The sequence below is a fragment of the Pteropus medius genome, unplaced genomic scaffold (assembly GCF_902729225.1).
Source record: "Pteropus medius unplaced genomic scaffold, Ma_sr-lr_union100, whole genome shotgun sequence".
Classification (NCBI taxonomy): Eukaryota; Metazoa; Chordata; class Mammalia; order Chiroptera; family Pteropodidae; genus Pteropus; species Pteropus medius.
The window spans coordinates 1,092,719-1,116,973 of NW_024342475.1; the positions used below are offsets into that span (position 1 = coordinate 1,092,719).

At 56.9% G+C, this 24,255-nt stretch overlaps 1 protein-coding gene across 4 annotated transcripts; it reads left to right on the forward strand.

Moving 5' to 3' along the window:
- The first annotated feature begins 204 nt into the window (after window positions 1-204).
- Window positions 205-24,201, forward strand: CLASRP (CLK4 associating serine/arginine rich protein). 4 transcript variants are annotated; one of them, XR_005653579.1, is made up of 21 exons: window positions 205-287; window positions 1,303-1,430; window positions 9,570-9,667; window positions 10,090-10,191; window positions 10,421-10,500; window positions 12,615-12,699; window positions 13,903-14,051; window positions 14,880-14,976; window positions 16,018-16,096; window positions 16,184-16,257; window positions 17,389-17,430; window positions 18,286-18,498; window positions 18,614-18,901; window positions 20,469-20,732; window positions 20,948-20,991; window positions 21,335-21,395; window positions 21,604-21,662; window positions 21,756-21,802; window positions 23,325-23,407; window positions 23,785-23,809; window positions 24,069-24,201. XR_005653579.1 is itself a non-coding variant. In XM_039866177.1 (21 exons), exons 2-21 carry the CDS (start codon window positions 1,332-1,334, stop codon window positions 24,109-24,111), a joined length of 2,028 nt encoding a protein of 675 aa, XP_039722111.1. In that variant the 5' UTR covers window positions 205-287; window positions 1,303-1,331; the 3' UTR covers window positions 24,112-24,197. The 4 variants fall into 4 exon arrangements, 3 of the variants coding, with proteins under 3 accessions (XP_039722111.1, XP_039722112.1, XP_039722113.1); XM_039866177.1 differs by having other exon boundaries at window positions 20,948-20,987; window positions 24,069-24,197; XM_039866178.1 differs by having other exon boundaries at window positions 228-287; window positions 1,270-1,430; window positions 20,948-20,987; window positions 24,069-24,197.
- The last annotated feature ends 54 nt before the right edge of the window (window positions 24,202-24,255 follow it).

A 24,255-nucleotide genomic window follows, 5' to 3' on the forward strand; every position in this document is an offset into this window, starting at 1 on the left:
CTTTTTGGTTGGGGAAACGCCGCAGACCCTTAGCACAAAGCCTGCAGGCTCTGCTTTGCCCTCCCTCCGGGCCCCGCCCTCCCTCCGGGCCCCGCCCTCCCTCCGGGCCCCGCCCTCCCTCCGGGCCCCGCCCTCCCTCCGGGCCCCGCCCTCCCTCCGGGCCCCGCCCCTCACGTTACGAAAGCGCGCTCTGCCCCGCCTCGCCCCTCTCCCTTCGCGCGGCCTCCCACTTCCGCTTCCGGTGCGGGCCGCGCGCGAGCGCAGCGGAGGCAGGCGGCGACGAGCCGGTGAGTGCAGGCGGCAGGCCCCGACCTCCCGGACTTTGGGTGGCGTCAGCCCAGCTTTGCCCTTGCCTCAGCACCTCCCCGGGCTTCTGTGAGCCTTTGCTCGGCCCCGGCCCTGAGGGCCGCCTACTCCGCACCTCCTCGGGCCTGCCGGGCCTCAGGCCGCACCCCTGCACCCGCCGTGGGCCCCAACTCGCGGCGTCTGACCCCGCCACTGGCCACAGGTCCCGCCCCCTTGTCAAAAAACCAGCCCTAACTCCTTCAGGGCTTAGACGGGTCTCGAGTTTAATATGACTCCTTTGGTTTCTGGCCCTAATCCAGTGAGCTTTGCCTCTAAATCCCAATCCCACTTCCTCCTGTCTGCCAGTTCTCCTTCCCTTAGCCTTCTATTCCTTTTTCGCTCCCTTCCCCTGCTCCCAGTATTCAGATTCCTTTACAGACCTCCTCAGCTGCGCTCTGTCTATCCTATAGCACTTCCCCATGTTCCTCTCCCATGTTGCCGTTGCTCTATCCACGCCCTTCACCTGCCCTCGACCCCCACCTCCGTACCACTACTGTGTTCCCATAAAATCTTTCACGTCTTCCACCTGCCTTAATCCCCCTGCAACCCATCCGCTTCCTCACGGATGGCCCCTGGTGGGAGCCATTTCAGCTCCTCCCCCTCCCTTGAGCTCCGGCCCTAGCTGCTCAAGGTCTGCGTCCAGACCTTACTTCAGACACTTGCTCCTCCCATTCCAAAACCTTTCATCCTTGATTCCGGCTCCTTGAACCCAGGACACTTTTTTCCCCAGGGATGGATTCTCACTCTAGAATCACCTGAGGAAAGGCGCTTCAGAATGCCCAGAGTTGTCAGGGATGTACCTGAGCATCTGGTGCACAGTTCTGCAGCCTCGCTTGCTCTCCCAGAAGCTGGCGTTTAGGATCAGCTTGTTAGGCGACTTTGATTCTGCCCATATGTTTTTTTCTGCCCATATGGTTTTTACAGCCCATCTGATACTCCTCTGTCCTCAACCCCCAGGGTGAGGCTTCAGGCTTGGCCTCTCCACGATGTGGCACGAAGCTCGGAAGCATGAGCGGAAGCTTCGAGGCATGATGGTTGACTACAAGAAGAGGGCAGAGCGGAGGCGGGAGTACTATGAAAAGATCGTGAGTAACTAGCCTTTAATCTGGGGTGGGAGCTCCCCTGGAAGGTGGGGCCCCAGTCCTCCTGGTGAAATTTGGGTTTGGAAATATGCCAAGAGCCCGGTTTCTTCAGGAGAATGCTCAGTCATTTCTACACCATAATCATTGGTAAAAACCTGCTGCCTTCTGTTAGCGCATACCATGTTGTTTGGTGTAGCCTCAGAGCACAGCTGGTGTTAGCAGGAAGGAGGAAGGCCTTCGCAATACTCAGCGGTCCACGCATCAGACTGGCCACCTCCAGAATGTCGTCATGCTTATGGCTGTATTCGCAGTGCCTAGGAGAGCTCAGCCATTCTTGAAGGTTTACCTTGGCACCCCCAGGGAATGCCATCAATATTCATTAAGTGAACTGGGCCACTTCCTTCTCCTGTGTGTTGCTTTGATGTTTCAGTTGCTTTTGGAGAGGACACTGAACTTCATCCTGTGACCTAAAAGGCCCTTGTGGTCTAGCCTCTGTTGGCCACTCAGCTTCATCCTTGTAGCTCCAGTGTCTTTTTTTTTTTTTTTTTTGGCATCTTTGCCACCACAGGGCATTGTGCCCGTGATGTTTTCTCTCACCTGTTTAACTCCAACTTTTCCTTGAGGCCCCGGCTTGAAGTGGCATATTTGTACAAAATTAGTTCCGTTAGATGATATTGACAGAGACATTCCCACTTGCTGCTGCATCGCTGCCCCATCCTCCTCCCTGGTCCCCTGGTCCCCTGGTCTTGCCCTTTCCAACCCACCCTCAGAGGGGCCAGGGAGGTCTTTCTAAAGCACCTAGCTGACATTGGCTTTCCTTTGCTCAGAACTCCTCCGTGGCTCCCCAGTGCCTTTGAGAGGAACCCCACGTTCCTCAACACAGCCTTCCAGGCCCTGCTGATCTGGCTTTCGTCCTCCTCCAGACTCACGCCACCCTGCTTCATTCCTTTGCTCAAGCCATCTGGCCTCCGCACTACCTAGGCAACTTTCTCTAGCACAAAATGTGTAAAGAGCATAAATTTACCTCCCAGAATTACATAGCTCTCTCCAGCCACAGAGCGTGTGCGTGAGCTACCCCGTACGTGTTTAACTCCTGCTTATTCTGTCAGATCTCAGTCCTTAGGGAAATCTTCTCTCATTCCTATCACTCAGTTAGGTGTCCCTCTAAGTGCTGTCATAGTTTCCTGTCTTTTTCCCTTTGCGGAATTTAACACACATAGCCAACTCTGTAAGACCGGGGACTGGATGTATTTGGGTCACATTTGCGTCTCAAACTTGGCCCAGTGAGTATGATTTGAAAGAATAGATGCACTAAAACAGTATTAACAATAGCAGTTACCCTTTGATTGACCCTTTCAGGCACCAGGCTCTGTGAGAAGAGCTTTAGATGCATGATTTCATTGACTCCCCATAGTCACCCATGAGACAGAGGCTGCTGTAATCCCAGGGGAGGAATCTCTGAGAGCTCCACTTGCCTTCTGTTACCCACGAAGGAACCACTAGGCTGGAGGGAGAGCCCGTATGGTGGTGTCAGAATAAGTATAACGTGACCACGAGAGGAGGGCGTGGGTCTGTTGGTCATAGTCGAGGCCCCAGCAGTGCTCAGGAATGAGTAGCTGCCATGACCCAGTGCCTGCTGCTTTGGCACATTCTTTCTAGTCCTTCAGCAGGTCTGAGAGGTTGATATTGATCCCTTTGCTGAAGGTGATGCTGATAATAATGGCTAATGGTATTGAGCGATTATGTGTTAACCACTGTGCTGAGCTCTTGACGTGCGTCTCCGCTTCTTCAAACCCTCACCCCAGCCTAGGAGGTGGCTCTTATTATCTCCATGTTACAGATGGGCAAGCTGAGGCCCAGACATTCGCGGTCACATAGCAAGTGGGCGGAGCTGGCGTTCTCACTGCTCTTAGCTCTTCACCTGGGCTTCCTGTTGCAGAGACAAGTTCAGAGAGGTGCAGCAACTTGTGCAGGGTGACACGGCCAGTAGGTGGGATGCCAATATGGTTAGGTCCTTAGAGTTTGGAGTCATAGGGTTCTGGGTTCAAATTCTAGCAATTCCACTTAACAGTGTGACCTTGGGCGAGTGACTGTCTTCCTGAGCCAGGTTGCCTCTTCTGTGTGTGAAGTGATGTAGCCTGTAGAATCAGTTTCACCTGTGAACACAGAAACCTAAAACATCACCGGCCTAAACAAAATAGCAGTCGATCTCCTTCTCCACACAGGAGCCCAGAGGTAGCCAGTTTGCTCAGGGGCCGTTTGGTGTCCCGCTGTGCATGGCTTCTCTTCTCAGTGCTGTCTCAAGGTCTCAGAGGGCTGCTCAAGCTGTAGCCCTCATGGCTTCATTCCATCCAGGGGGAGGAAGAAGGGAGGAAAAGGGGACCGGAGTGCTCATGCCAGTTGTTAAGTTTCTAGATGTTTGCACATGACATTTCTACTCGTGTCCCACGGCCCAGAAAGTAGTCCTCTGGTCACATACTGCTGCAAGAAAAGCTAAGAGGCTGGGTGGCCTTGCGCCAGATATATCAGGAGTCCTATGGCTATTGGAGAAGCGGGAGGGATGTTGGTTGCCAGTTACTGGTCTGCCACAAGTTGGGGGACAAGAGCAGTTCTGTCACAGGGCCGTTGGCGTATTCAGTGAGATTGGGCATGTACACCACTGAGCGTGGGCCTGTGTAGGGCAGCTTCCTCAGTAAACGCTAGCTCTCGTTGCTGAAGTTGTTGTCAGGTAGAGCTGGGATTTGTGTCCAGGTCGGTGGGTGCCGTGAGGAAAGAAGGCTGGAGTCGGGTCACTCTGAAGGCCTGGAACCCCAGACTGTCCTCCTTGTTAGCGGGGAGCCCCCGCAGCTCTGTTTTCCCCTCGAACAGTGGTGGTGACCAGTCCCTCTCACTGGGGGTGACAGGGAAGAGCGTCAAGAACAAGGACAGTGTCTGTGGGGTGCTTTGCGGTGCAGGCCTGTACAAGCAGCCATTGTCCCAGTACATGTACGTGATCAGCATTCAGATCCGAGCCACCAGGCTGTGAATGGTGGCAGTGGCTGGGCAGTCGCAGATGGCTGCTTCGAGGAGGGGATGGGCTGCTCCCACGGGTCTCTTATCTCATCCTCGGGCTGAGGGAGGAGGCTGTGGGCCAGTGGGGGAGAAGCCGAGGTAGAAGAGGTAGGTTGTGGCAGGCCCAGTGGGTGTGTCCTTGGTGTCTGTTCTCTCCTTAGCGGATCTTGGTTTCATCCTACGCTCGTCCTCGTCAGCCTTCTTCTTTAATCAGCAGTTTGCATAAAGAGACAATTCCCCGTCCATGTGAAAGTGGGAAGTAAACAGGTCTCAGCTCAGCCGTCTCCTCCTGCAGAAAGCCCCAAGGCAGAGCCCCCCGCCCCTCCAGCTGAGGCAGGCATCTCCTGGACTCTGCCATCTTAGTGCTGCCACTCTAGGTCATCACCGTGGGACAGGTCTGTCCCCCACACTAGACTGTGAGCCGTGAGGGCAGGGCCGGGGCTCGGTCACTGCCATGGCCCTAGCACAGGGCCTACACATAGTAGATGCCTGCTTAACAGTTGAATGAATGAACGACAGACTCCATGAACTAACTCCTCTGTCCCCATCTGATCCCGGAGGCAAAATAGTCCAGTGGTTAAGAACAGATTTTAGATCTTGCAGAGATATCTGTACACCATGTTCATTGCAGTGTTATTCACCATAGCCAAGATGTTCACTGATGAATGGATAGAGGAAATGTGTCTACATATATCAGAGTGTTATAAAAAGGAAGGAAATCCTGTTACATGCTACAACACAGAGGAACTGCGAGGACATTATACCAGGGAAATAAACCAGTCGTGAAAAGACATACTGCAAGATTCACATGAGTGAGGTTCCCAAAGTAGTCAGGCCCTTAGAGAAACCAGAACGGCGGTCGCCAGGGGCCGCGGGAGGGGAAAGGGGAGTGTTTAGTGGGTACAGTGTCAGCTTTGCAAGATGAAAAAGTTCTAGAAATCTCTTATACGACAAGGTGCATCTAGTTGCAGCTGCTAGTACTGTACACTTTAAAATGGTTAAGATGGCAAATTTTATGTCAATACAGAAAGTTACTCTTAAAAAAGGGAGTGGATTTTGGAGTCAGGCCCATTTGGGTTCAGATCCTAGATCTGCTTATTACCGATGTGATCTCAAGCAAGTGGGCCTCAGTTTCCTCATCCGGAACATGGGGACAAGAGTAGCACTTTTTTCCCCATGGTAGAGATGTTTGAGAAAATATACACCAAACACTTGGTTCAATGCCTGGTTTTAGAACAGTTCTTTGACTTTTCCAGAAGCTTCCAGCTGAGCCAGGCTCTGGATTCAGGTTTTTGCTCCCAGCCCAGTGCTTTTTTCCTTTCTGTGGTGCCGGCACTTCCTGTGACTTCCCCATACCCGCCAAAGTCCATCCTGTAAACAGTGTCCCATGAGTCTTGGCTGCGGGAACTGGACTTTCAGCCTGGAGCAGCCTCAGGGGTATGAGGGAGTCTTGGCCTTAGATTTGGTCAGCAGCTGTCACAGGGCTGAGGAACTGTGTAGCGGAGGAAATGAGGGAGGCAGGTGAGGTGCAGGGTGAGGAGTTAGATTCCAGCGGTGCCATCCCTGCCAGCCCCTGTGGTCTTGGGTGCGCCCCGCTCCCCTTCTTCAGGTGTGAAACGAGCCTTGTGACGGCCCAGCGCCCGGCACCCAGTGGGTGCAGGCTAGACAGCAGTGCGATACTGGCTGTGGCTACTGCTCATCTCCTTGCGCTGGCAGGTGCTGCTGCTCTGCCGACCGGGAGATGGAGACAGGGAGGAGGTGCGGCATCGTGGAACCCCGATGCTGAGGGTTTGTCCTGTGGGGGTTCAATCTCCTCATCTGCCAGTGAGGAGTGCTGCTGAGCGCCTGCCACGAGGCCAGGCCTGTTCAAGGCGCTGGAGATAGGACCAAGAGGTCCCTACCTGGTGGAAGTGACGTTCTAGTATGGGAGACGGGTGATCAGTGAACGTGAGGGATAAAATTGGGTGGTGGTGGGTGCTTTGAGGCAAACAAGGGGGTCAAGGAGATAGAGGAAATGAGGGGTTGTGGGGTGAGCTATTTAGAGTTGACAGGAAAGGCTTCTAGAAGGAGATGTGAAAAAGTGAAGCCATGAGCAGGAGGGTTTCCAGCCGAGGGCAGAGCAGGCGCCGAGGTCCTGCGTGGAGCACGGCCAGGCCTGGTGTGTGTGAGGAATGGCGCAGGCCGGGGGAGGCGAGGCATGGCTCTGAGCAGAGGGACGCCGCCTCGTCGGCTTTGGCAGAAGCCCCTGGCGTGCGTGGAGAAGGGACTGCAGAGTGTGAGGGTGGCAGCCGGGAGCCCTAGAGGAGGCGCAGATGTGGTCCCAGGAGGCAATGCTGGCGGGAGCGGGGAGGTGGTGAGGAGTGGGGCGGTGGGGAGGCGGGGCGGTGGGGAGGCGTTCCGAAGCTCAGCCAGGACTTAGTGGCTAGCTCTCCCGTGGCTCTCATGGTCCTCTGATGTGGGGTCCTCTGGCGCAGCCCGGCATGCTGGGCTCTTGGCGAGGAGCTGCTGCTGCTGGGTTGTCTCTTTTCCCAAGGGTGAGTGGTGCCTGGGTATTGTGACCCCACAGGAGGGCTCAGGGCCTGAGGGGCGTAGACTCGGGGATGTTCTCCTCGTCTTGTGTAACCTTTTTTTTTTTTTTAACTGTTTTGAAATCTTATTCACATGCCACACAATTCACTCATTTCACGTGTGCAGTTCAGTGGTTTTCAGTAGATTCACGGGGTTGTGCAACCATCACCACAGTCTAATTTTAGAAAATGTCATGACCTCAAAAAGGAACCCTGTACCCATTAGCAGTCAGTCATCCCCCTTCCCCTCCCCAGACTTCCCAGCCCTGGGCAACCACTACTGTGCGTTCTGTCTCTGTGGATTCGCCTCTTCTGTCTGTTCACATAGACGGGATGGTGCGGTGTCTGGCCTTTTGTGCCCACCTAGCGTAACGTTCTTGAGGTTCATCCATGTTTTAGCATGTCAGTGCTTTACTCTTTTCTATTGCCAAATGAGATTGTCTAGATGCACCACATTTTATCTGTCATCTGCTGGTGGCCATTTGGATCGTGTCCACCTGGCTATTGTGAGTGGCGCTATGAACGTTTGTATACAAGTATTTGAGTACATTTTCAGTTCTTTTGGGTATCTGCCTAGGAATGGAATTGCTGGGTCATATGGCCATTCTTTGTTTAACTTTTTTTAGAAAAGTAAATTTATTTATTTAAATTAGTTTCAACTGTACAGTACATTGGTTAGACATCTGTATTGTTCATAAAACGATTCCGCCAGTTGCTCCCTCCCTCCCCGGCCCTCCACTTAGCCATCGTATTAATGCTGACTGCATTCCCTGTGCTGTGCTCCCTGTCCTCCTGCCCGACTGTCAACTACTGATTTGTCCTTCTTTAACCCTTCACCCCATTCTCCTAGCCCCCCAACCTCCCTCCCCTCTGTCGCCAAATTGTCCCCTATATTTGTGAGTTTGTTTTTGATTAGTTTGTTCTTTTTGTTCCTTAGATTCCACATATAAGTGAAATCATATGGTGTTTAACCTTTCTCTGTCTGACTTATTTCACTCAGCATAATCACCTCTAGGTTCATCCATGTCGTTGCAAATGGTAGGATTTCATTTTTTTGATGGCTGAGTAATATTCCATCGTATATATGAACCATAATTTCTTTATCCAATTGTCTGTTGATGGGCACTTAGGTTGCTTCCATATCTTGGCTATTGTAAATTGTGCTGCCATGAATATTGGAGTGCATAGATCTTTACGAATTGTTTTGGTTTTCTTTGGATAAATACCCAGAAGTGCAATTGCTGGGTCAAAAGGTAGATCCATTTTTAATTTTTTGAGAAACCTCCATACTGTTTTCCATAGTGGCTGCACCAATTTGCAATCCCACCAACCGTGTATGAATGAGGGTTCCCTTTCCTCTGCATCCTCACCAATACTTGCTATTTTTCGATTTATCGATGATAGCCATTCTGATAGGTGTGAGGTGATATCATTGTGGTTTTAATTTGCATTTCTCTGATGATTAGCGACCTTGAGCATCTTTTCACATGTCTGTTAGCCATCTGTATTTCCTCTTTGGAGAAGTACCTATTCAGGTCTTCTGCCCATTTTTTAATTAGATCGTTTGTTTTTTTGTTGTTGAGTTGTATAAGTTCTTTCTAAATTTTGGATCTGAACCCCTTATTAGATGTACCATCAGCGAATATCTTCTCCCAGGCGGTTGTCTGTCTGTTTTGCTGATGGTTTCCTTTGCTGTACAAAAACTTTTTAGTTTGATGAAGTCCCATTCGTTTATTTTTCCTTTTGTTTCCCTTGCTTGAGGAGATATATCGGCTTCGACGTGGCTCCTTAATATTATCAGATGTAGGTGTTATGATCAGCTGGACTTGAGTTGATTCTCTGTGCTGGTTATTTTGCAGTTTGGTTGGAATTTCAGTGCGGTCTGGAAGGAGACGAACCCTGCTTTTTGCTAGTCGGCCATCTTCCCTGACCTCTCTCTTCTTACTCTGTTTTTTTTTAAATTAAATTTATTGGGGTGACCTTGGTTAATAAATGTTTAATTTTTTGAAGAACCTAGTTTTCCACATTTTTTTCAATACTTGTGATTGTTCATCCTTTTCATTTTAGCCATCCTGGTGAGTGTGGAGTGGTGTCTGTGGTTCTGATTAGTATTTCCCTGATGAGTAATGACACTGACCATCTTGTCATCGAGCTTGTCCGTCCTGGTGTCTTGGAGGCTGGTTCAGGCCAAAGCGCTCACACCTGGCTCTGAATGAGTGGCCCTGGGGTGGGGGCGGTGAGGAGTTGGGGGGTAATATTTTAGGGAGGGAGGTGTTGGTACTGGCTGTGCAGAAGATAGGGCCAGAGCTCAGCGCCTCTTACCACCACCTTGAGGGGAAACCCTTCCCTTGTCCCCAGAGGCTGGGTGTCCTCGTTAGTGCTGCCATCCTGTCACCCCTGTGCAGGTGGTTTACCTCTGAGTGAACTTGACATCAGAGGTGAGCTCGCTGCTGATCTTGGTTGTGTGGGGGTGGCAAGGTTTGGAATTCAGTTACGAGGTGACCTTCGGCCTCTGTCCCTGCAGAAGAAGGACCCAGCCCAGTTCCTGCAGGTGCATGGCCGAGCTTGCAAGGTACACCTGGATTCTGCAGTTGCCCTGGCTGCAGAGAGTCCTGTTAACATGTAAGACTGAGTTTGGGAGCCCGGGTAGTGTCTGAGACTGAGGGTTGGGGTCAGAAGGGACCTGGGGTATGAACAGACCTCTGGGGACTCAAGTTGGCAAGGCTTGGCCTGTATGGGAGTGTGACAGTCACCAGCTAAGAAGAGCCAACAAATGTTAGGATAGAGGCCCCAGGGTGCAGTGGTGATTGGAGGACTTAGAGGGGCTGGGGCCAGGGTTCAGGTTCCCCGCTCTTGTTTGGTTCTGAGGGCCCTACTCAGGCCCCTATTCAGGTGAGTTTGCGGCACGAGGGACTGAGAGGTAGGGGCCGTGGCATGGGGATACGAAGTGGCTGAGGTCCAGGCTCCCAAGCCCAAGGGGGCAGGGAACAGGCGCTGTGTGTCCTGAGCCGTGAGGACCCTAAGCTCCTTGCTTCCCACTTCAGGATGCCCTGGCAGGGGGACACCAACAACATGATTGACCGCTTTGACGTTCGTGCCCACCTGGACCACATCCCCGACTACACACCCCCACTTCTCACCACCATGTAAGCTTCCTCCCCACGGGGTTGCCAGGCGGGGAGTCCGAGCCAGCAGCGCCTCTTCTCTCCCAAGCTTTTGCCCACCTACCACCTTCCTGGACAGGAAGGAGGTGTGCAGTCAGTCCCCCCGCCCACAGTCCCCCAGCCTAAGCCGGACCCCTCATCCCCCCTCCTGCTGGCTTGGGGTGGCCTCTGCCCTCTCCCTCTGATCTCAAGACCTTGACCTCTGCCACAGCTCCCCAGAGCAGGAGTCGGATGAGCGGAAATGTAACTACGAGCGCTACCGAGGCCTGGTGCAGAACGACTTCGCCGGCAGTGAGTGATCCGGGGTGCACGGGTTTGTTTGGGGGCGTCTGGAGACTAGAAGGCCTGGAAAAGTTTGGGAAAGGTGTTCTCCCAGTGCTTTCCACCAAGGGGCCCTGGGTGTGATCCCAGCTCTGTCCCCCTTGGGGCGTCTGGCTCTGGAATCAGTGCAGGCGACGTCTGCTGAACTAGATGGTCTTGCTGAGGTCACTTCCACAACCCAGGCCCTCTGACTCTTTTTTTCTCTAAAAAACTGGAGAAAATTGCAAAACCCCATTTTTTCCCTTCGTGTATTTCTCCTACCTGCATGGATCAGAATGTCAGTTCTGAAGAGGAAATTGCTCTTTGTTTTAAACAGTTATTTAGACAGAGTTAGACAGTTTGCGAAGCCAGCACCGTTCTCACTTCCAATGAGAAAACAGAGGCTCTGGGAGACAGACTCCCCCACTCCGGGCTTGCCCAGGGAGGTTCGGCCCTGGCAGACTGGGCTTTTTTGTGTATCATCTCACTACGTCTACACGGGCACCCAGCAAGGTTGGAAGGGCGCCCATTTTACAGCCAAGGTCGGCGAGGCTCGGGTTGGGGAGCTGTGTCTCGCTCTGCCCTGGAGCAGCGCTGCCTCCTGAGGGCTCGCCCTGAGAACCAGCTTTCTTGAGAAGACCTCGAGCTTTCCCTTCCCAGGGTTTTTCCTTGTGGAGTTGAGGGGCCGCACGAGTCCCTTAGCCCGGCGGGTCTTGGTCTCTTCCTGGAAAAGGGTGACAGACAGTGACGGGTTCTGTCCCACAGGGTGGGTGTGACGGCTCAGCGAGGGGTGTGTAAACCCCCGGCACGGAGCCTGGCAGTCAGATCTCCCTGTGGGTTCGTTGTTCCTGTGTGTCTTTGTTCCTGAGATAGACGGTTTAGCATCTCTGAAACCAGAGATTGCCCAAATTTTAGCCATCAGCGAGGCCTAGAATCAAGGAAATTCGTCATTGGTACCGTTGTGGTTTTTGCCTTTACCCAGGGCCACCCACACTCTGGGTATGAAGCCAGGGTTTCCCTTCATCTTGTCTCTCACTCTGTCTTTGTTCATTTATTCCCACAATTCCTGAGCACCTATGGGGTGTGGGGGCTATTTTGGGATCGGGGTCTAGTGGGGGAGAGAGCAGTATTTACGTAGTCATGAAAGTGGGCATCTGACAAGCTAAAGCAGCAGGTGTTAGGGCAAATGGGGTGCTGTACTCGGAGGTGCTCGGCCGAGCCGGGGTCAGTGAAGCATGGGTGGCTCCCTGGCCGTGAGGTAGGCTGCAGGATTCCAGGTTGGGGCAGAGCGGGGAAGAGCCCTGTGGGGGACAGGAGGCAGCACCTGGAGGACCAGAGGGCCGACCCGCGTGGCCGGAGCAGGAAGAGGGAGGCAGCTCGTGTGAGGAGAGGCAGCGGGGCCTCTCCTCTGGGCCTTCGTACACTCCGGAAACCGGGACAGCTGCTGGAGCCAGCAGGGTTGGCTGTGTCCCCTCCAGGCTCGCTTTACAGAAGCCAGGACCCATAGAGGAAAGGGGCCTTGCTCAGGGACCCACAGTGAGTCAGGGGTAAGATCAGGGAAGGCTCTTGTGTATTGCTGAGCCCCCCAATGTCGGTGTTATGGGTGAACGAGAGCTCCGATGGCTCCAAACCAGACTTAATTTAAACCGAACCACAGAGGGACACACAGTGGAGTGGCCCATCAGGGTCCAGGTGACATCCACTGCTCAGGATAGGTTTATAGTTCTGAAGGGTCCGGCCAGAGGCCCCCCAACAGTGGTAAAACAGCAGTGCCCTAGGGCCCGGCGGGCGTCAGGGAGGCGGTGCCCAGGGACCAAGCGCTCACTCTGCTGGTGGTACCACTTTCTAGAAAAGAAAAGCGAGGCACAGCGCAGTGACGCCCGTGACCAGGGTCGCATAGCGAGTCGGTGCTGTAGCCAGGGCCCTCCTGCAAATGCTGAGTCCTCACCACACACAATTCGTGATCATCTGGAAATCGGGGACTCTGCTCCTGGCCGGGCTTGGGTTGTCCCTGCCCTCCTATCCCCCACTGCATTCTCGTGTCCCCCTGGAAGTCCCAGTGTCCCTGGCCCCCTGTGACCCATGTGCTTCTTGCCTTGCCGCAGTCTCAGAGGAGCAGTGCCTGTACCAGATCTATATCGATGAGTTGTATGGAGGCCTCCAGAGACCCAGTGAAGACGAGAAGAAGAAGTGAGTCGGGGCGTAGGGCCCGGTGCGCGTCGGGGAGGCGGGAGGACCTGAGCCCCATCAGGGCGCGGCCTCATCGTCCTGTCTGTCTGGGTCTCTCCAGCGCCCGGGCCAGGGTTTGGCGCACAGTAGCGAATGTTTAGAGGAGGGAGCAGCACTGGAGGGGAGAGGTTCGCCGCAGACCCGCGGCCGTGTTTCCAGCCTGCAGAGTGGTGGGAGGCGCTGTTAGAGCAGGCCCTGTGGAGAGACAGGCCTGGGTTCAAATCCCGCCTGCGGGTCCATCCCTCTGGGCCTTCGAGGTGCCCCTCTGCCTGGAGTGATGAGGACTGCAGGAGACGGGGCTGTAAAAGGCTTGTCCTCTGCCTGCTGTGCAGTAAGCTTCCGGCCAGCAGCAGCTGATGTCACTCTGGAGGGGGCTCCTCAGGGCTGTGTCCTCTGTGGAGTGGCGGGGTAGGGGAGAGGGGAGAGCCCCTGCTGCCGCCTGGGAGGAGCAGCAGGCAGGCCGTCTCGCTTCTCTCCCCACCCCGTCTGGCTGTGTCTGGTCTCCCGCTGCCTTCGCACGTGCTGTGCCTCTCCCCCGGGGTGGCCTTCCCCGTAGCTGCGTCCCACCGGGTCCACATCATCCTGGATACCGGGCTCTCTCCTGCTGCCAACAAGCCTTGCCCCTTTGCGAAACCGATGCTTGCTGCTTCTGTCCCTGGAAGAGTTTTCACGGGCGCAACTGGTCCTTATCCACGAGCCCACTTTCAGGACGAGGCTGGCACGGGGGGCGCATCAGGGAGTGTTGACCACATTCAGCAGCAGACACGCACTAGGCCTCCATACCATGCTAAGCTTTGTGGGCAAAGCTTAGCCACAGTGTAACCCAAGATAACTCTGGGTCCTGCTCTCATGGGACTCAGTCAGGTGGAGGGAGACTGACCTGTCACCAACAGTAAGGCCCCAACACGGGTTGGGCTGCAGCGTTCGGGACGGGGCTCGGCCCCACCTAAGGGAGGGCTTCATGAGAGATGGCACTGGAGCTGGGCCTGGAGGAAGGCGGAGAAGCTGCTGGGAGGGGCTCACGGGGTCCAGGCTGAGGGAGCATACGACAAGGACTAGGGCCTCGAGGCGAGACGCTCGCCGTGCCGCCGTGGACCTCGAGGGCTGGTGTGCAGCGTCCTCACCCCTGGGCACTGCCGCGGCTCATGGGCTCCCCCGTCCCAGGCTGGCGGAGAAGAAGGCTTCCATTGGCTACACCTACGAGGACAGCACAGTGGCCGAGGTGGAGAAGGTGGCGGAGAAGCCAGAGGAGGAGGAGTCCCCAGCTGAGGAGGAGAGCAACTCGGATGAAGATGAGGTCATCCCCGACATCGGTGGGGTCCCCTCTCTGCCCTCCCCACCCCCGCAGTCCCTGGGCATCGTTTTCGTGTCTCGTCCCTCACCCTCTGTGGGGTGCCTAGTGCTCATGAGCCCCGTCTCTCCCTCCCCTGCTCCAGGGCCCGCCAGCCCCTGCTGTCCTCCCTGTCTCACCATGTGCTCCCGCTCCCTTGCGCTCTCCTTTCTCGTTTCTAGGACACCGCTTTATGAGACTGTCCCCACCTAGGTTCTGGCTCCGATCTCTTCTGCTTGGGTCAGCCTCTGTCTCTCCCTCCCCTTTCTCTCTTCTCGAAAACAAGCGTTGGTCCAGTTACGGAGCCATCCCTCACCCACCCTGCCGTTTGCCTGCCTCAGTACCTGTCGATCCCACCATGCATCGTCTCCCTCGCCCCCTCCCCCCAGCACTCTCAGCCGGCCGGTGACCTGCCCATGTGGGAAGCATCCGGCCCACTTCCATTTCCACATCGTGCATCCAGCTCCTAAACGCTCGTGACCCACACCTCTGCCTCCACCTACCCTGTCAGTCCCCCGGTCACTCCTCCCTCCTCCCTCACTCCCTCCACACATCTTGCTCATCCATTCCACGGCTTGCTCGGGCCCTCATCTGTCACATCACCTGCCCACCCCCACCCCCACCATTTATTATGTCCACTCCTGGCCAAGCCCTGTGCCGGGCTGGGGACGCTGAGATGAGCTGACTCGTGCCCTCCCTCCTGAGGCCTCCCGTCCGGTGGGCGGCCCCCGTCCCCACCTCCCGGGGTACTACCCCTATTCCCCCTCCTCTGGCTCGGCTTCGACCCCTGACAGCCTTTCTCTTGGTGCAGACGTGGAGGTGGATGTGGACGAACTGAACCAGGAGCAGGTGGCAGATCTTAACAAACAGGCCACGACCTATGGCATGGCTGATGGCGACTTTGTCAGGTGAGGCCTCGGGCGACACCCCTACCCATGCTGGACCTGGCATCTCTGGTCTTACCCTTGGTACTAACAGCCACCCCGTTCCTGAGTACTCGTGTGCCTGGCCCTGCACCAAAGGCTTGACACATTCAGGCTCCTGAGCTTGTGGGCCGGGTCCTTGTAACCTGGCTTTACCCAGGTAGAAACTGAGGCCTCACCCAACTCTGCAGGACCTGTGTCCATCTGACCCGATGAAGCTCCCAGGGTTTCTGGGCCTGGTGGACAGCACCCTCTAGTGGAGAGGCTTTGTTCACTGGGTCATTGCCTTGCACTTGGCTGTTTGAGCTTCTGCCTGTGCCACACCTGTTGCAGATCATAGAGATCACCCTTTGCAGGTCCCAACTAACTGGGCTGTGAGTCGGAATCTGAATAATCCCGAGTCTGAACACAGCACCCTCTGCTCAGAACCCTCCGTGGTTCCCACCTCACTCAGTAGCAGCCAGCGTCCTCACCATGACCGTGAGGTCTCACCTGTATGGTCCTCCCTGCCCAGCCTTCATGTCCATGACCTTTGACTCCTAAGTGTCGAGGCCCCACCCAACCTCTGGGCCACTCTGTGTGCTGTTGGCTCTGTCGGCGTCTGCGCAGCTTACTCCCCAGGTTCCTCCTCGGCTGTCACTTTCTCTGTGGCTTCCCTGCTCTCCCTGTCGAAAGCTGCTGCAGCTTCTGCCTGTTCCCTGGTACTTCCTGTCCCCCTTCCGTGATTGATTTTCCCATGAAGGTTTTCACCATCTGACATAATATGTGTCCCATTCTCGTGGTCATTGTGTGTCTTTTCAGAATGTAAGTCCGTGGAGATGAGGATTTTTTTCTTTCTTTTTTTTTTTTTTTTTTCTGTCAATACTGAATCCCCAAAACCTAAAATAGCACCTGGCATGCAGTAGGTGCCCAGTTATAGTGCTGAATGAGTGAGACGCCCCAGGGTGGCATGGGGTCCCTCACCTGCTACAGTGACTCTGCCTGTGGCCTGTCCCCTTCTCCCTCATAACCCTCATCCCTCTGCAGGATGCTCCGGAAAGACAAGGAAGAGGCGGAGGCCATCAAACATGCCAAGGCCCTGGAGGAGGAGAAGGCCATGTACTCGGTGAGGGCTGGGCGGCCAGGATAGGGGGCAGGAGTGTGCCTCAGGGAGGGCATGCCCCTCACCTGCCAGGTTCTCACCCCACTCCAGGGCCGGCGCTCCCGGCGGCAGCGGAGGGAGTTCCGGGAGAAGCGGCTGAGGGGCCGCAAGATCAGCCCGCCCAGGTAGGTTGGGTCATTCCCCGCTGCTCCCTCACCCTGCCCCAGCCCTGCCGACGTCAGTCTGGGCTCTGAGGGGGTGGCTAGGGCTCAGGAAGACTGTGGGAGTAGGCTGTGGCTTGCAGAGAGTCCTAGTGGGGCAGTGAATGGGGAAGGTTTAGAGGTAGACATGGCCTTGAGGCACGTGGGGACACCTTGCCCCGCCAGCCATTCACTCTGCTGGCCTCGGGACCCCTAGAAGGCTCTCCAGATGCCAGTGGGAGGCGGCTGGAAGACTCAAGGAGTACAGGCTGCTTGGCTGCTTCCTCACTGCCAGAGTTTGGACAGGTGACTTCCTTCCTCCAGCTTCAGCTTCCTCCTTTGGAAAAGGGGCACTGTCACCTCCCAGGAGAGGGGCTGTGCCAGTGCCCTCATTGAAGTCTCAGGAAGGTTTGGATGAGGCAGGCTGGTGTGGCGTGGAAAGCCCGCCTCTTAGGCCAGGCGGCCCAAGGCCTCTTCTTGCCGCATCTCCTTTGTTCCAGGAGGGTGATGGAGGGTGGCTGTGAGGCTTAAACAACCTGTTGTGGGTTCAGGTTTTGGTGTGGGGTCTGGAAAGTGTTCTTTAAAGATTCACACTGGTTCTTACTGTCATTATCATCACCACAGAGGAGCAGGTCAGTGTAGTGCAGAAAAGCACGCACGGGCTTGGGGCCACATGGCTTGGGTTGGAATCCTGGCTCCTTTACGAGCTATGTGACCCTGGGCAAGTGTCAGCTAAGACATGTTTTTCTAATATCATCATCGTCTTCATTAATAAGCCTGGGCCCAGTTAGCAGAACCAGGGGCGTGGAGTGGGAGGGGGGATGCTCTCAATCAGGGGCCTGGAGGCCAAGCAAGAACAGAGCCACTAAAGTCCTTGTCGCTCAGGGTCAAGGTGTGTCTGGGACGTTATTTGGGGTTGGGGCTGATGTTCAGGCTTGGGACAGACCTGGGGCGGGTAGGGGGAGGGGCCGGGCCGGGCCCATAACCTGGCCAGCAGCCCCCTCCTCACTATGCCTGTTGCCTGACTTTGGACTCCCAGTTGGGTGGCTGGGCCCAATTTCATGCCGGCTCAGGTCGCAAGTCCTCACTCGTCCCACCCCTTTCCTTTCTCCATAGCTATGCCCGCCGAGACAGCCCCACCTACGACCCCTATAAACGGTGAGTTCCCCAAGAGCCCACAGAACAACAGCCAGGAAACCCCCGCAATGGAGGGTGGTGATGAGAGGCGGGGGCTCCACCCTGTAGAACACCATCAGCTCACAGACAGGGTGACGTGTTCTGAAGGGTCTTGGCACCTGGTGTCAGCTGTGGGTCTGAAATTTTCTGATTTAAGCATAATGGAGTCTTGTGTTAAAAATGATCAACAAAGGCAGAAAGGCTTGAATTAGAAATCAAAAGACTGAAAAAAAAAAGAAATCAAAGACTCTTTCATCTGAACTCCCAGAAGTAACAGAACTAATAGAGACAGGTGGCCCAGCCACGCACACGTGTGTCTCCTGGATGTGGCAGTGGCTGAGGAGGGGCTTTAAGTGTGGACAGACCTCAGTCTGACCCATTTCCCTCTTGAAAATGGAGCGGGAGGGACCTGCCCAGGGGTTCTCGGGTGGATAGGGTAGGCGAGGTACATGTACCTGTTGAGGAGAGGTCTGGCTCAAACATGTGGGTGGGAAGCTTGTCAGGCTCTTTTACAAAAAAGGCATTGTGCCACACTTAATATCTGAGAACGTGCTTTTTACCCCCAGCTTGGTGTATATATTGAGAAATTGGTCAGTGTTCCACACGTAGCCCATTGCCGCCCTTTCCCCAGCCCAGTGAAGTCGGCACCGTTCGCCGTCCCTCTCTGTCCTGGCTGTCTCAGAAAGGCTGCCTGGTCATGCGTCAAATCCCCGTACAGCCTGGCTCTGTTCATGGGTGTTTGGTGCCATACCTCATTTCTGCCGCTCTGCGGTGCATGTCCTTGGCTGGGAGACAGGCTCGAGGAGCCTGGTGACTGAGTGTCCCCCTGCCCTGCAGGTCGCCCTCGGAATCCAGCTCCGAGTCCCGCTCCCGCTCCCGCTCGCCGAGCCCGGGCCGAGAGGAGAAGATCACGTTCATCACCAGTTTTGGGGGCAGTGACGAGGAGGCCGCGGCGGCAGCGGCGGCGGCAGCCGCGTCAGGGGCCCCAGGGAAGCTCCCCGCACCCCCCCAGCCCGGCGGCCCCGCACCGGGACGTAATGCCAGTGCCCGGTCGGTAACGCTCACGGCGCCCACCCTACACCCCTGCCACCGTGGGGGGGGGCCGGGGCCGGGTGGGGGCCGCGGCCCAGGCCAGTGCTGACTGGCCCGCGTGCCCTGCCTGCAGCCGCCGCTCCTCCTCCTCCTCTTCCTCCTCCTCTGCCTCGAGGACATCCAGCTCCCGCTCCAGCTCCCGCTCCACCTCCCGTTCTCGTCGGGGTGGAGGTTACTACCGCTCTGGCCGCCACGCACGCTCCCGCTCCCGCTCCTGGTCCCGCTCCCGCTCCCGCTCCCGGCGCTATTCTCGGTCCCGCAGCCGCGGCCGCCGGCACTCAGCCGGAGGCTCCCGAGACGGACATCGCTACTCCCGCTCGCCCGCCCGGCGCGGCGGGTACGGGCCCCGGCGCAGAAGCAGGTATGCGTGGCCTCCTGTGCGCGGGGGACGAGGGGCCTGGGGGGGCCTGGGGCCCCAGGTCAGCGAGACCAGGAAGTGTTTGGTTCGCAGGGGAGGCGCGCCTGCTCTGAGGGACTTCTGAGTGTGGTGACGTGGGTGGAGCACAGCCACCATGCTCAGGGACACCGTGGGGACAGGAAACAGCTGCTCTTCTCACAGGGAGTTTCTAGGCTGAGGATGGAGAAGTGTGTGGCCACTCGAGTGTCCTGTGGTTTGCAGCAGGGCCTGGCCTTTAGGGCAGGGGCACTCTGGGGAGAGGGAGCCAGAAAAATCAAGGCAGCCCTTCGCGGGGTGGCGGGGGGTGGGGGGGCAGGATTTGCCTGGAGCGCTGCAGGCGGGGCAGGAAAGAGCATCTTGGACAGAAACACTTCTCCTGCCTGTCCGCTTCCCCGGTGGGATCAGGGCTGCTTGCGGGCAGGCGGCTCAGCTCGGCTCTGTGGTTGAGTGCGTGGACTGCGGAGCAACTGCCCAGGTGTAGATTCTGGCCCTGCTAGTGACTTTTCGGGGCCTTATTTTCTCCTGAGAAAGAGAGATCAGTGTTGTCCTCGAGTTGTTGTAAAGGTCTGACAAGCAAATCCACATAAGCTTAGTGCTCGCGCTCTAGCACTTGACAAGGGATGTTGTCAGCCTTGTCACCTGTGTTATTGCTGTGTGTGTTTCAGTGTTAGCTGCCTGCAGGACCTGGCAGGCAGAATGGAAGGGCCAGGGGGGCCCTGGTGAACGGGAGGGCACACGTCCTATCCGACCGGTCATTGGCTGCTTGGTGCCAGGCCTGGTGTTGCTCAACTTCTGGTTTTTCAAGAGAGGTTGAGAGTCTAGATTTTTAAAGGGCAGCTCGCATTTTCTCAACAGTGTCTGTAAATTTGAAATTTGTAAAAACCCAGGACAGCCCCAACAGAACCGGGGGCGGGGGACGCTAGATTTGGTTTCCAGGTCAGTCACTATAGGCGGACTTGAGGCGATGACAGGAGAAAGGCCGGGGACGGGAGTCTGGTCACATCTTGAATGCCAGCCTTCAGGGGAGCCCTAGCGGAGGAGCCCCAGGGTCTCGAACAGAGAGAGGACAGGGCTGCTTGTCCCCAGGCTAGATCCTGTGGGTCTGCGTTGCAGCCTGATGGGGCAACTGATCCCCACTGGTGTGAGACTCTGGGCCCCAGCAAGGGGAGGAGGTGGTGAGGGCGTAGATGAGGTCACACCTCTTGAGCACCCAGAGCTGGGGACCGTGTGAAAAGTACGGAGCCAACCAGCCAGGTCCTGCCCTCCCAGAGATCACCTCCCAGGGAGCTGGGTGGATGGGTAATGAGTGAGTTTCAGGGTGGTTTATCAGAGGGTGGTCTGAGTTTAGACTGAGTAAGGCCAGGGAGCAGCTGGGGGGTTTCTGCAGGAAAGGAGCTAGAGGGAAGTGGGGTCACACTGGAACCAACCACAGGGCTTTGAAGGGGGGCTGAAAATTCAGAGCCGGCGGGGGGGTGTGCGAATGGGGTCCCTGGAGCCTCACAGCGTCTCTCCTGCCCCGCCGTGCCCCCAGGAGCCGCTCCCGCTCAGGGGACCGGTACAGACGGGGCGGCCGGGGCCCCCGGCACCACAGCAGCAGCCGCAGCCGCAGCAGCTGGTCCCTCAGCCCGTCCCGCAGTCGCAGCCTGACTCAGAGCCGCAGCCCCAGCCAGAGCCGCAGTCGCAGCCCCAGCCAGAGCCGCAGTCGCAGCCATAGCCAGAGTCACTCGCCGTCACCCGCAAGGGAGAAGCTGACCAGGCCAGCAGCGTCCCCTGCTGTGGGCGAGAAGCTGAAAAAGTGAGCAGAGGCAGGGCTGGGGAGAGAGGGTTGTCAGCCGCAGGTGGGGGATGGTTTTCGTTGTCGTCTTTTCGAAGGAGGTCTGAGGGGGACACAGCCCTGTACTGAGGGATCTGAGAGCGACAGGGTGCCTCCCTGGGGGTGTCGCAGGCCCATGACCTTGAGTTTCTGAATGTGCGGGGTCTGAGATGGCAGCTGTCTTTCCCTCCTTCCAGGACCGAACCTGCCGCTGGTAAAGAGACAGGAGCTGCCAAAGTCAGTAAGAATTTGGAACTCGCCCGTCTAACTCCCGCCAGCAGCAGTGCCCGAGAGCTGGGCCCGGTGGGCCTGCAGGGGGGCCCGGGTGGGCCGGGAGATCCAGCCCCGGGAATTGAGGGGGACCGGCGGGGGTGGGGGGCTCTATCCCACGAGATCCATGTCTGCCTCCCCTCCTCACTGTCTACTGGGCTCCCTCTGTCCCTGGGCCTCCCCACCCTCGTGGTGGGTGTCCACAGCCTGTCCCTCCCCACATGCCCCCACAAGTCCCAGGCTCATGGATGAGGTGGGTCGTGGGAGCTCCGGGACACCCACCCGCTCTCCCGCCTCTTCTCCCCCTTCCCCAGCCCAAGCTGACGCCGCAGGAGAAGCTGAAGCTGAGGATGCAGAAGGCACTGAACAGGCAGTGTACGTCTCCCCATCTGTCCCTCAGTTCTTCCAAGCCCCGCTTCCTTCCAGCCTGGCCTTGGGGAGGAGTGGGAACGCCCGTCGCTCTGCTGCCTCTGCGCCGTGGGCCTCAGGAGGCAGGCACTCTGGTGCTCAGAGCACGGCTTCCACACGGAAGTGGGGACTCTTGTGGGTCCCCCTCAGTCACCGTGATCCTCCCTCCCCGCAGTCAAGGCGGATAAGAAGGCCGCTCAGGAGAAGATGATACAGCAGGAACATGAGCGTCAGGTCAGGGCGGAGTGAGGGGTGGGGCTCGGGTGGGGTGCCAGGGTGCCAGCCGGGCCAGCCCTCACCGCCCCTTCACTGCCGCCTCTGCCACAGGAGCGGGAAGACGAGCTTCGCGCCATGGCCCGCAAGATCCGTATGAAGTAAGCTGGTCCCCGCCGCCTGTATCGGGGCCACGGCTACCTGCTTCTGGGCCATCCCCCCACCCGCCTCGTTCCCCACCACCCAGCTCTGAGCTAGAGCGCTGGCGGAGCCCCGAGTGGAAAAGTCGGAGCCCCCTCTGGGCCTCAGTTTCCTCTCTCCACCCCCAGCGTACTCCTCTCTGCTCCGCCAGCCTCCAGCATACATTGCTGTTCTCTTGGCGCGGACCCCTACCCGGTCCCGTCTGTCACTCCACTGGCCATTCTGTCTGGAGTAGCACCTGAAAACACTCCGTTTTCCAGCCCTGCTATCTTTGCCTTGAAGCACTAACCCCCACCTGTGTTTTTGATTATTGTTGGGGTCCCCACTGAGGTGTCAGATCCAGCTGCTGGCCTCTTGCTGGGTGCTCAGCCTCTAGAACACTGAGGTGGCGCTCTGTTAGTTGAAGGGTCGGTCTCTAGCCAGCCCCGTGGCCAGTCCGGCCCAGTGCTGGGAGACGGCTTCTTTCGTCTGCATTCTGCTTGTCTCATCATCTCGTATCTTCCTCTGCGGAGCCGAGTGGCTCGGAGCCTAGGGCAGACAAACTTGGGGTCCAGTGCCAGCTCTGTCTCTCACTGTGTGGCCCTGGGTGGGGGGCACTAGTCCTCTCGGTGCTGACCTCACAGGATAGCTTGGGGATTTGTGCCCATAAGGCCTCAGTCCTCCCAGGGCCATACTGGACACCGTAGTACTTCGTGTTGGCAAGGAGGGGAGTCAGTGATGGGACTGTGTCAGCTGTTACTCTTTTCTGGTTGCACCCGTACTTGTTGTAAGTCCTTGGACGAGCTACTTAACCCCTCTGAGCGGGATTCCTTCCTCTGTGGGGAGACGGGAGACGTAATGATGCACATGTCTCGGTGGGATCCCGCTCTAGGGTGTAGGAAGGCCTGGTGCCCGACCCCACTGCTCTGAGTCATTGTTGTCAGTTTATTGCATGCGCTTCGTGTGTTGTGCTTCCGAGGGATGCTGCACGCTTCCATCGGCAGCTGGGCAGAGTGCCCAGCAACTCGGTGTCATGGTCAGTCAGACCTGGGTTCTCATCCCACCTCCGCCACCCACCAGCTGTGGGCCTTTCTCCCGAGCCTTAGTTTGCTCAGCTTCAAAATGGGAATGCAATAGTTGTCCTATCTCAGCCAGGTCAGGGCCAGGAGAAGATCCCCAGTAAATGTCACCTGTGGGGTTGCAAATTCTAGTCTGACGATTAAGTGCTCATGTTAATTGGCGTAAGCCCCTCTGCTCGCTGCCTGCGCCCTGAGTGGGACAGGAAATGATCCACCCACCCAGCCCTCCTGTCTGTTTGGCGAGCCTTTCGTAGCAAGGCTGACTGAGACTGTGGTCCCGCCTCTGCCCAGCAGCACCCCCTCTGGGCAGACTGCCTCATTTCCCAGTGAAGATGGTTTGCTCTTGCACTGGGGCTGGCCTTGGAGTTCAGTGTTGTGGGCTGCACGCTCAGCCGTCCTGGGTTGCCTCCCCTTGCCCGTGCAGGGAGCGGGAACGCCGAGAGAAGGAGAGAGAAGAATGGGAACGCCAGTACAGCCGGCAGAGCCGCTCGCCCTCCCCCCGTTACAGTGAGTGTCCTCCTGGCCGCTGGGTTGGAAGAGCTGGGTGGAGGCTCTGGGGCTTTAAAAAAAGAAGCGATGTCAAAACCAGTCACAAAAAAACGTGGTACTTTTTCACGTTAGTCTTCTGTAAATTAAAATAAAATTCAAGACCGTAAGTGCACAGGCACGTAGCGTTGTCTCCGTCACAAGGGACTTGCAGGAATTAGAAGAATCACCCGTTTCCGGCACATTGGTGTGGGCGGGGGGCACAGATTGCAGTCCCACAGTGGACGTGCCGGACGCGCCTGTCTGGCCTCAGCTGGAGACACATCAGAGGTCCAGCCCCGGAGCCACTCCTGGGCCCTGGGCAATTGCTGTGTCCTCACCCCCTCCTCTCATTCCAGGCCGAGAATACAGCTCTTCTCGAAGGTGAGCAGGGTCCCTGGGAATCACTGTCCTGTGGGAGGGCCTGGTGGGTTCCTCTTCCCCCACCTTGCACTTTACAGTTTTCGGAGCTACCTCCTCCCTCATACCTCCTTCACTCCCTCCCTCGGCAGCTGACTCCCGACCACTGCAGCCCCGCGGTCCCCAGGCATGTTGGTGCACGTGTGTATGTGTGCACAGGGCAGGGCTCCTGTGGTCCCGCAGCCCTGCCCCACCCTCACAGGGCCCTCCCCTCTCTCTCCAGGCGCTCAAGGTCCAGATCCCGAAGCCCCCACTACCGACATTAGGCAGGAGTGTGGGGGACGAGGGCTCAAGCTGCGATGCTGCTTGTTTTGTTCTCTAATGAAATAAATTCAAAAGTTATTTAATTCCCTTTACCTGGCCTCATTGTTGTCCGTGTGGTGGGTGCGGGGCTCCCAAACCCCCGTACC